Source organism: Oncorhynchus gorbuscha, linkage group LG02 (genome assembly GCF_021184085.1).
Source record: "Oncorhynchus gorbuscha isolate QuinsamMale2020 ecotype Even-year linkage group LG02, OgorEven_v1.0, whole genome shotgun sequence".
NCBI classification, from domain to species: Eukaryota; Metazoa; Chordata; class Actinopteri; order Salmoniformes; family Salmonidae; genus Oncorhynchus; species Oncorhynchus gorbuscha.
Window position 1 is genome coordinate 12,784,727 of NC_060174.1, and position 11,830 is coordinate 12,796,556.

An 11,830-nucleotide genomic window follows, 5' to 3' on the forward strand; every position below is an offset into this window, starting at 1 on the left:
CTTATCGATGGCAGTTAAGATATCGTTTAGGACCTTGAGCGTGGCTGAGGTGCACCCATGACCAGCTCTGAAACCAGATTGCATAGCAGAGAGGGTATGGTGAGATTCTAAATGGTCGCTAATCTGTTTGTTGACTTTGCTTCCGAAGACCTTAGAAAGGCAGGGTAGGATAGATATAGGTCTGTAGCAGTTTGGGTCAAGAGTGTCCCCCACTTTGAAAAGGGGTATGACCGCAGCTGCTTTCCAATCTTTGGGAATCTCAGATGACACGAGAGAGAGGTTGAACAGGCTAGTAATAGGGGTGGCAACAATTTCGGCAGATAATTTTAGAAAGAAAGGGTCCAGATTGTCTAGCCCGGCTGATTTGTAGGGGTCCAGATTTTGCAGCTCTTTCAGAGCATCAGCTGATTGGATTTGGGAGAAGGAGAAATGGGGAAGGCTTGGGCGAGTTGCTGTGGGGGGTGGAGTGCTTTTGACCAGGGTAGGGGTAGCCAGGTGGAAAGCATGGCCAGCCGTAGAAAAATGCTTTTTGAAATTCTCAATTATAATCGATTTATCAGTGGTGACCGAGTTTCCTATCTTCAGTGCAGTGGGCAGCTGGGAGGAGGTGTTCTTATTCTCCATTGACTTTATAGTGTCCCAGAACTTTTTTGAGTTAGTGTTGCAGGAAGCAAATTTCTGCTTGAAAAACATACATACGTTGTTTCCCCGCTTTTTATGGAAACCCAAAGCACGCCGTGTCCGTTGTGCTGACACAGCACCGTGGAGATACGGATTTGTTTTGCGCCAAACTGTCACGCTATTTTTATATAGAGGCATAACACTAAGACGGAAGGGGTTAACGTTTTAATTGAGGGGGTTACGCCGCTTGTGCCCAGTGTGATGAATAATTCAGTTTATAAGCTTAGGAAAAGCCTATTCATTTTTAGTTTATTTACTTGTCACAACATATTAAATTCACAGTGTCTAATCAAACTCCAGTCCATCATCACATTTGACTGTAATTTGAAATTGACACTCAACACATCACCTATGGGTCGAAACATGATGGGAGTGAAATGAACGATGAATCATATGAAATAATTGCACTTGTCAGAAAACCCCTATGTTGATTGAATAATTGTGCGTGAAATCAAATGTGCAACTTTGGAATACATTGCCTTTCAAAGTAATAATCACATGTGTGTGGGAGTGGGGCAGCCTTTCCCCCCTAAAAATCAATAATAGCTAATTACTGGATACTTCCTTGTGGAAATAAGAATCGGTTAGGTTCACTTATAAAAATGCGATTTCATATCCCCTGTTTCCCTCTGATAGAGAGAGGGGGGGGGGGTAATTGGCCAACCTCTGGAAAGAGACTGCCGGAAATCCAGAGAGAGATACCCTAGGCACTAGGACCCTGCAGGTGCCTCTCTGTGATATTTCAGCAATGTTCAGTGCGCTCGGACGACTCGCTTCAGCAGTAGTGATACCGTAGCTGCAGCAGCGTCCCTGACGCGCTGTCCACCCTCCACTCTCAGCAGGGGAGAATTACGAAATTCTTGGTTTGAGACCCAACCGCCAGCCCACGGTCCTCGGAGAAAGCTACTTTTGTTTACCATCCCATGGCTTCATCCGTGAGTGGAACGGAGGAGGTGCGCGTGTCGGCGTTGACACCGCTGAAGTTGGTGGGCTTGGTGTGCGTCTTCCTTGCGCTCTGCCTGGATATCGGGGCGGTGTTGAGCCCCGCGTGGGTAACGGCGTATAACCAGTACTACCTGTCTCTGTGGGAGTCCTGCTGGAAGCCTGTCAACTCGGACACATGGCAGTGCAACACAACGCTCGAGACTGGTGAGAGAGACCTGCCTCGTGTTCACTAATGTCAATAGACCTATTACTATTTTTACTGTTCAGAATGCACATATGCATCTATACTGTGTTTATGTTGAGGTACAAATTGATAGGATTCTATTTTGGGGACATTTTGAGGGATTCGTTTTTTGTTTGTTTCAATGCCCATGATGATATGCTATGCATCCATTGAGGAACATATGAATTCAGAGATGAAAGGGACGCCTGCGGCTGAGTCTACTGGTGCATCAGTACAATCACTTAATTTTTTTCTCTGCTCAGTAATAATTTGTTGCAGCTGAAAGGTAAAGGCAAGAGCATCATTTTACCCATCCAGTCTCTGCTATCAAATGTATGATGGATGCTCTAAAGTTGTCTTTTCAAAGTTTTAAGTAGTTTATTTCAAATTTAAGGGACTTGTTATAATTAATTATGGGCATATAAAATATCCTTTACTTGCCCTCTTTTCTATTCGCCCAACCCACCACTAAATGTGGGAATTTTGTCCAGCTGGGGTTTATTGGGCTTTTGTTGCCGACAAAATGAGCCTTTGTTGGGGTTCCTCTGCTGGCCAAGGAGCAAGGGCAATTTTGAGAAGCGAACTCCCCAGAGATCCAAATGCTGAGAGATTAGTAACCAGGGAAACAAGTGGCACATTCTAGAAATGCTGTTTTCCCCATTGAAAAGGGGACTTATTTTTCACCCAGCATGGAAGTTTTTGTAGAAACGAGCTGTAATTTCGATTACTCCACCAGGTGTTCAATGTGTCTTTTTATCTAGTTTGTTGGCTGCAGATGGTGTGCTGTGCAGTCAATGAATAAGTGTTTTTGTTTATCTGAATACACTGTTTTTGTTTGTGATGAGTATCCTAACTGAGGGGTCATTTTGGCACCGCTCTTCTCTCCTGTCACTCTGAGACAAAGTGCAGCTTGATTCCTTATAAAGACATGGAGTCTCTGTGTCACTAGCAGCCAGCATACCACAGTAACTGCACACAGCAAACTGCCCATTTCCTCAGCCTTGCACTAGACTTACGGATCAATTTGACTCAGTAATCAGTCAGTCTCTCCCCATTTCCTCAGTTTGGCCTTGCACTAGACTTAGGGATCAATTTGACTCACAGTAATCAGTCAGTCTCTCTCCCCAATATCTAAGTTTCCTCAGTGTCATGCCCAGGTTATTAAACAAATTGTGTTTGTATTGTATTTACCCGGTTGGTGCACTTAATAACACATTCTGCTGAGTTGTTGTGTATAGATGTGTATTCATATCCTACAAGCAGGTTGGTACACTTAGTAAAGAGTTCTGCAGGTAGATGTGCATACCATTAAAGATGCAGTCCAGGAACTTAAGCACTTACAAATTCCTAACATATTGTATGAATTGGAATTTGCAACATATCATATAAAATGGATGACGTAGTACACAATTGTGCACAATTTTCAGTGGAGCCATTTTGGCTCGTGAGCACTACTTTCAAAACTACTGTCTGAGAATATACAAAACCTCTGGGGTATCCCTTTTTAATGCAGAAGACATGTAAATGGGTAACATTTGGATATTACACACACACACACACACACACACACACACACACACACACACACACACACACACACACACACACACACACACACACACACACACACACACACACACACACACACACACAGGTGTAGACAGTCTCAGGAGTGTGAGACATTTTGCGCTGATGCCAAACCAGTGAGAGATGAGAAACTAATGTGGAGTGGGTGTGTAAGTGCACTTAGCAGACACTACTCATCACTATTAGCGCTGATCTCAGTCCAGTCAGAGGTGAAGAAACTCTCCATAGTCTCCAGGTTCTGATCTGACACAGTTAATCCCCCTTATTGTCTCAGGCCGAGAGTGGCCCTGAAGGGATGCATTTAAAAAAAATCCAGATTTAAAAAAAATAGAGATGTAATTAATGATCAGATTGGATCTCACTTATCTCCATTTCCATCAATCATCATACAGAACTAATCTGCATCCCAAATAGCACCCTATTCCCTACATATTGCACTGTTTTTGACCAGAGCTCAGAAGTAGCCCACTACATAAGGAATAGGGTGTAATTTGGGACGCAGTCCTATATTAAAAGTTAGCGCTTCCTGTCCTTCTAGCACCGAGACTCCTGGCTGTATTTTTCTCACGCAGTATGTGTGTCTGTTCTAAATCTCTGAGCTTCTACAATGACTTTCTGTATCCTGCTGTTACATAACTGATTGAGACTGATAACCACTGCAGTGGTTCCTGCAATTTCAGCCTTAGGATTTTTCTATTGGAATCCAATAGAAGTTTTTGACGATCAGATTTTAGAACCATTCCTAATATGATACATTTTGGAACCAATCCTATATGATTTTATCCAATAGGACAGGTTCCAAAATCTGATAGGATTCCAATACGAGAATCCAATAGAAAAACCCTATCGGATCCTTTAAAATAGAATCCCAGAGGAGCCCAATAGGACTGGTTCCAAAATTTGATATGATTGAATCACTCTCATATTGCTGTGGTGTGTTGAAGAGGTTTGTTTACAGAATGGCACTTGTCCGGTTCAAGAAAGTGGAAACAAAATCCAAGCCCGGTTCAGAGTACTTCACTTACAATCCCCAAATAATCATTTCGATAATCAATTATATTTTGTGACAAAACTTGGTTTTGACTCGCGGGTACAGGAATCACTCAAGGAAGTTCTTCCTCTTTTAAGCCGTCCTTTGTCTCTCAATGTCCTCTTCTGTACTTTTATCCTTTCTTCGTTCTAGATTTCTCCTTTCTTTGTCCCTCCTCCCTCCATTGTTTTCTTCATGTGTAACTTCACCTGCGACAGTAATAAGGTGTTCGGGGATTCCTGTAACGTTGGGGGGGATTCCTGGAGTGGGAATCTCTTCTAACCAGTGATATAGAAATTATCGCATTCAGTGTGTCCTTTGAATAGTCTTAGTTTAAACCATGTAAACACACCAACAGTCTGCCCTCACTCTTGATTTCGATATGATGAGTTAACAAAATAGGGTTGCATTTAGCTTTGGGCGTTGGCGACATACTTGAAACAATGCAACAAGTTTATAAGGTGCTCCAAAAAAGTGATAATACAAGTAATATGATTACTATTGTGGCACATGTATGTGTAGGTAGTAGACTACAATTTATGTTTAGGTTTTCAAAACTGTTTATTGATGATTGATTTGGACACGACAAAACGGTGTTTTGACATTAGGCTATTTATCAAAAGTTATTGTAACGGGAAGCGGCAACAGCATTATTTTCAATTTGTGTTTTAGGAATTTAAATGGAACTTTCAACATTCATTTCCTATAGTATTTAATTAGGTAACAACTGCTGAATGAGTCCAACAACGTGATGTGATTGATTTAGATCTACCAGAAATCATGAAGACGGGGTTATAAAAATAGTGACTCGAAATGGCTTCAACATAGCTAGAATTGAGCTGACAGCCGTTTTGCACTGTTTCACTGTGGTTTTAGTCATCAATCTAGCAAGAGGGCAATATTGTATTAATGTAGTAGTGTTCCCCCCCCTAGAAAGTTATGACCTTTGGCTTTCACCTGGACTTGTTTATTTATATCTGAGAAAAATAACACTTTTCAACCCGTATGTTCTAGTACACAATCCAAGTGTAATAAAACGTATACAAATATGATTAAATATTTATATATTCAATAATGAATCCTTTTCATACTGTATAATATGTCCATATATAGTTATACCCAAAATATTTACTTATGACAACAAAATATAATTTATTGTGTTAAATAAAGAGAAACCATTCTAATATGATTTTGTTTGGGGGTTACAAAATCCTACAAGATTTAGCAAAATGGACCCAATCTGATTACTTTTGATTTACAATAAGAAAAAAAGTAGTCAAATAGGATTCTGATACAAGTGATGCACAATCATATAGGATTGCGATAATCCTAAAGGGTCCTATTGCTCCCGAGTGGCGCAGTGGTCTAAGACACTGCATCTCAGTGCAAGACCTGCAGTACCTGGTTCGAATCCAGGCAGCATCACATCCGGCCGTGATTGGGAGTCCCATAGGAAGGAAGGCGCACAATTGGCCCAGCGTTGTCTGGGTTTGGCCGGGGTAGGCCGTCCTTGTAAATAAGAATTTGTTCTTAACTGACTTGCCTAGTTAAATAAAGGTTATATATATTAATTATTATTTTTTAAAGTCATCCAATAGTAATCTGATAGAGGTGACACAAAATCCTACAGGATTGTATTGGGGGGAAAAAATCACTAATCCTATAGGTTATTTTTGACTAGGGAGTTGCGGTCTGATAGGCAGAAAATGACCAAGATTACTGGATTGACAATATTTCTAATTATAGTGAACACAACATGTAAAGTTCTTGTCCCATGTTTCATGAGCTGAAATAAAAGATCCCAGCCTTTCATATGTACAAAAAGCTTATTTCTCTCAAATTTGTTTACATCCCTGTTAATGAGCATTTCTCCTTTGCCAAGATAATCCATCTACCTGACAGGTGTGGCACATCAAGAAGCTGATTAAACAGCATGATCAATACACAGATGCACCTTGTGCTGGGGACAATAAAAGACCACTCTAAAATGTGCTGTCTTGTCACACAACCCAATGCCAGAGATGTGTCAAGTTTTGAGGGAGCGTGCAATTGGCATGCCGACTAAAGGAATGTCTACCAGAGCTGTTGCCAGATAATTGAATGTTAATTTCTCTACCATAAGTCGCTTCCAATGTCGTTTTTAGAGAATTTGGCAGTACATCCAACTGGCTTCACAACCGCAGGCCACGTGTAACCACTCCAGCCCAGGACCGCCACATCCGGCTTCTTCCCCTGCGGGATCATGTGAGACCAGCCAACCGGACAGCTGATGAAACTTCTGCACAGACTGTCAGAAACCATCTCAGGGAAGCTCATCTGTGTGCTCGTCGTCCTCACCAGTGTCTTGATCTGGCTGCAGTTCGTCGTTGTAACTGACTTCAGTGGGCATATGCTCACCTTTGATGGTCACTCACACGTTGGAGAAGTGTGCTCTTCATGGATGAATTCCAGTTTCAACTGTACCGTGCAGATGGCTTGTATGGTGTCGCTTGGGCGAATGGTTTGCTGATGTCAACGTTGTGAACAGAGTGCCCCATGGTGGGGTTTGGTATGGGCAGGCCAAAGCTACGGAAAATGAACACAATTTGAATTTTATTGATGGCAATTTGAATGCACAGAGATATCGTGACGAGATCCTGAGGCCCATTGACGTGCCATTCATCCACCGTCATCACCTCATGTTGCAGCATGATAATGCATAGCCCCATGTCGCAAGGATCTGTACACAATTCCTGGAAGCTGAAAATGTCCCAGTTCTTCCATGGCCTGTATACTCACCAGACATGACACCCATTGAGCATGTTTGGGATGCTCTGGATCGACATGTAGAACAGCGTTTTCCAGCTCCTGACAATATCCAGCAACTTCGCACAGCCATTGAAGAGGAGTGGGACAACATTCCACTGGCCACAATCAACAGCCTGATCAACTCTGAAGGAGATGTGTCACGCTGTGTGAACCTAATGGTGGTCCCACCAGATACGGACTGGTTTTCTGATCCACACCCCTACCATTTTTTTAAATGTATCTGTGACTAACAGATGCATATCTGTATTCCCAGTCATGTGAAATCCTTAGATTAGGGCCTAATGGATTTTATTTCAATTGGCTAATTTCTTCATATGAACTGTAACTCGATCTTTGAAATTATTCCATGTTGCGTTTTTATATTGTTCAGTCTAGCGACAAACCGGAGTTGGGTGAAGCTCCCACGGTCGGAGAGGCAGCCAATGAGGTCGCTGGAAATGAGAGGCTTCCTGTGATGACCGGACATTTTTGTTTTGTAGAAGCAATATCTGGTCCATGAAGGGAATGTTTGTTTATGTTTGAGCAGCTCGACCTGTGGAATGATGTTTCCCCCCGACAAGTGGGAACTGTAGTTTAAGTAGCTTACACTCTGTCACTTTGATCATTCCCGTCTGCCTTGCCATAAGAGGAAAAGGGTTTGCCATTACGATTAAGCCACTTAGCTGTGATTGTGATGAATATTATACATCTTCTATTGGCTGTTTTAATTGATATGTTCAACTATTCAAGCTATTTCTAACACACATGCATCCACATGCACACGCACCTTTTCTAATTGAAAAACAATGTATTTTCTCTGATGGTATTGACTTTGCCGTTAAGCCTTTTTAAGTTAATCAACCTCAACACATCCCTTGTCTGTTTACATATACCATACCCCCACCCAGCCCACAGATTGTTGATGAACAAGTCTAGACTGTTGCTCCTAACAATAAAACATCTATATCCCTCAGTGGACATGAATGGAAGCCAGTACACCTCCCAGTTAATTAAGAGTGTCTAGCAGCTAGCTATAATAGACCACATTTACATGTAGTCAATTAGCAGAAGCTCTTAACCAGAGAGCCTTACATCAGCAATTAGAATAAAGTGCCTTGCTCAAGGGCACATGAACAGATTTTTTTATATTTTTACCTAGTCAGCTCAGGGACTTGAACCTGCAACATTTCAGGTACTGACCCAATACTCTTATCCACTAGGCTGCCTGCTGCCTCTAAGACTAAGCTTGTAAACATTCTATGGTGGAGGGTGAAGTTACCCCACTAATGGTTAAGGTCAAGATTGGGGGAAGGGTCTGGGTAGCCATTTGATTAGATGTTTAGGAGTCTTATGGCTTGGTGGTAGAAGCTGTTTAGAAGCCTCTTGGACCTAGACTTGGCTCCAGTACCGCTTGCCCTGCGGCAGCAGAGAACAATCTATGACTAGGGTGGCTGGAGTCTTTGACAATGTTTAGGGTCTTCCTCTGACACCGCCTGGTATAGAGGTCCTGGATGGCAGGAAGCTTGGCCCCAGTGATGTACTGGGCCGTACGCACTACCCTCTGTAGTGCCTTGTGGTCGGAGGCTGAGCAGTTGCCATACGAGATCGTGATGCTCTTGATGGTGCAGCTGTAGAACATTTTGAGAATCTGGGGACCCATGCCAAATCTTTTCAGTCTCCTGAGGAGGAATCGGTTTCGCTGTGCCCTCTTCACATCTTGGTGTGTTTGGACCATGTTAATTTGTTGGTCATGTGGATGTTAAGGAACTTGAAGCTCATTCCCATAGACAAGGTGGTTGGATATAGAAATCCAGTAGTTTCTCCCCTCTGTCTCCCAGCCCCCTGTGTCTCTAGCCCCCTCTCCTTGTTAGCATTCCAGCAAGGACAGAGTGCTATTCTAGTCTCTACTTTAGATGAGTGATTTGGAGTACTTCTTGAAACTGCTGCTGACTTTGCATCGAGCAGGCAGGAGGGACACCCATTATCCAGTCACCCAGAGAATAACAGTCTACTTCTGCACTGGGACAGAGAGAGGGACACACATTATCCAGTCACCCAGAGAATAACTGTCTACTTCTGCACTGGGACAGAGAGAGAGGGACACATTATCCAGTCACCCAGAGAATAACTGTCTACTTCTGCACTGGGACAGAGAGAGGGACACACACATTATCCAGTCACCCAGAGAATAACAGTCTACTTCTGCACTGGGACAGAGAGAGGGACACACATTATCCAGTCACCCAGAGAATAACAGTCTACTTCTGCACTGGGACAGAGAGAGAGGGACACACATTATCCAGTCACCCAGAGAATAACTGTCTACTTCTGCACTGGGACAGAGAGAGAGGGACACATTATCCAGTCACCCAGAGAATAACTGACACTGGGAGAGAGGGACACACATCATCCAGTCACCCAGAGAATAACAGTCTACTTCTGCACTGGGACAGAGAGAGAGGGACACATTATCCAGTCACCCAGAGAATAACTGTCTACTTCTGCACTGGGACAGAGAGAGAGGGACACATTATCCAGTCACCCAGAGAATAACTGTCTACTTCTGCACTGGGACAGAGAGAGGGACACACACATTATCCAGTCACCCAGAGAATAACAGTCTATTTCTGCACTGAGATTCATTAAGAGGCCTAGCAGTGAGAGCGAGGGAGAGAGACAGTTTGTGTTTAGTTTTCATCCATTTTTTGCTGTGTTGGGTACAAATGTGATTTTAGTGCAGGTTTAACATTTCTGGACCATATGCCACACTGTTGACATGGATCACTAGGCTAATAACCCCCATGAAAAGATTTTCCTGGCAAACCTCTGTCAGATCCTCAGAATACTCTTCCCATGAGGAATAAGAAGCCTTCGGTTACCAGATGGTGTTTGTGGAATGTCAGACTTTCATGTCGATGTCTGTGTCATTTTTCACTGTGGCTGTGTACTTGGGCATGTCTGTGAGATTTCGCATTGCAATGTTACAGACCCTCTCTCTCACTCTCTTGCTCTCACTCTGGCCAATAAAATAGGGAGGTGCTTGAGTGCGTTCAGACTCATTTTTACCAATTTCTCTCTTTCAAATAGAGGTGCTACAGTGTGTTCAGTACAGATCCATAATACATAACTGAGCAGGGTTTTCTACGCTCTCTCTCTCTCTGTGCCACCCCCCCCCCCTTGTCTCTCTCCCTCTCAGACTGGCAGATTGCCACGTTGGCCCTGTTGCTGGGTGGTGCTGCCCTCATCCTGTTCTCCTTCCTGGTTGCCCTGGTGTCAGTGTGTGTCGGCTCCAGGAGCCGCTGCTACAGGCCTGTCGCTGTCTTGCTGTCCACTGCAGGTACAGTATGGCATGAATACATGCACACACATCTTCAGACAGACAGACACAGTACATGCATACTGTACACAGCACACACAGTTTGTTATAACTAGAGAATCTTCATTTCTCTGATCTTGTCATTTCATGTGCTCCGTTTCTTCACTCCCTTACTCTGTAACAGTGGTGCTTCAGGTCTGCAGTCTGGTCCTCTACACCATTAAGTTCATTGAGACGGTCAGCTTGAGGATAAACCACGAGTTTAACTGGGGCTATGGCTTGGCCTGGGGGGGCCACCATCTTCTCCTTCGGAGGGGCCATTCTCTATTGCCTCAACCCCAAGAACTATGAAGACTACTACTAAACCCTGCAAGAGGAGAAGAGAGCCCTCTACACAACTTCATGCCCCCGCCCCCCCCCCCCCCCCCGGGCTATGCTCTGAACTTAGTCTGTTTTATGTAACTGGTAGAGAAAATAAATATTCACAGAAAAAATGTTGGAGAATTAACAACAGTAGTGTCTATAGGCTCCATTCAGACCATCATAGAAATGTACTGTACCAGATGGTTGGCTCACAGGCTTAAAGGGACACTCTTGCTCACATTATGATGTTGTGTTCTCCAAGGGAATCTCTGCCTGTGTTGTGACTGATGTCTGCTATAGGCTAAGTGGTAAGGCTGAAGAGCCAATCAGACAGTTCAATGGAATCCTAATGTCCAATAAGATACATCAGTGAAACCATGTCAGGTCCCCTTTATGATAGGAATTTCAGCAGGAGTTGGCAGGCACAATGCTTTGTTATTAATGACCAATCAAAGAAGGGACCGGTGAGAGTGATGGACATGGACCAATCCGAGAGCAGAAGGATAGTCCAGGTGGACAGATTGATCTTGAGGAGGAAAGAAGTAGAATACGAGACTCACCTAAGGAAAGGAATCAAGGATGCATACCTTCACCCCCACTAACATACTGAACAAAAATACAAACGCAACAGTTTCAAGGATTTTACTGAGTTACAGTTCGTACAAGGAAATACGTCAACTTTAATGAATGAATTAGGCCCTAATATATGGATTTCATATGATGGCAGGGGAGCAGCCATGCGTGGGCTGGGAGGGCATAGGCCCACCCACTGTGGAGCCAGGCCCAGCCAATCTGAATGAGTTTTTCTCCACAAAAGGGCTTTATTACAGATGGAAATACTCCTCAGTTTCATCAGCTGTCCAGGTGGCTGGTCTCAGATGATCTTGCAGGTGAAGAA

The 11,830-nt window shown here is 43.5% G+C and overlaps 1 protein-coding gene across 1 annotated transcript; it reads left to right on the top strand.

The window, feature by feature from the left end:
- The first annotated feature begins 1,357 nt into the window (after window positions 1-1,357).
- On the top strand, window positions 1,358-11,802 carry LOC123997257 (transmembrane protein 47-like). Its single transcript, XM_046301421.1, has 3 exons — window positions 1,358-1,830; window positions 10,450-10,590; window positions 10,754-11,802. Exons 1-3 carry the CDS (start codon window positions 1,605-1,607, stop codon window positions 10,918-10,920), a joined length of 534 nt encoding a protein of 177 aa, XP_046157377.1. The 5' UTR covers window positions 1,358-1,604; the 3' UTR covers window positions 10,921-11,802.
- Window positions 11,803-11,830: the final 28 nt, after the last annotated feature.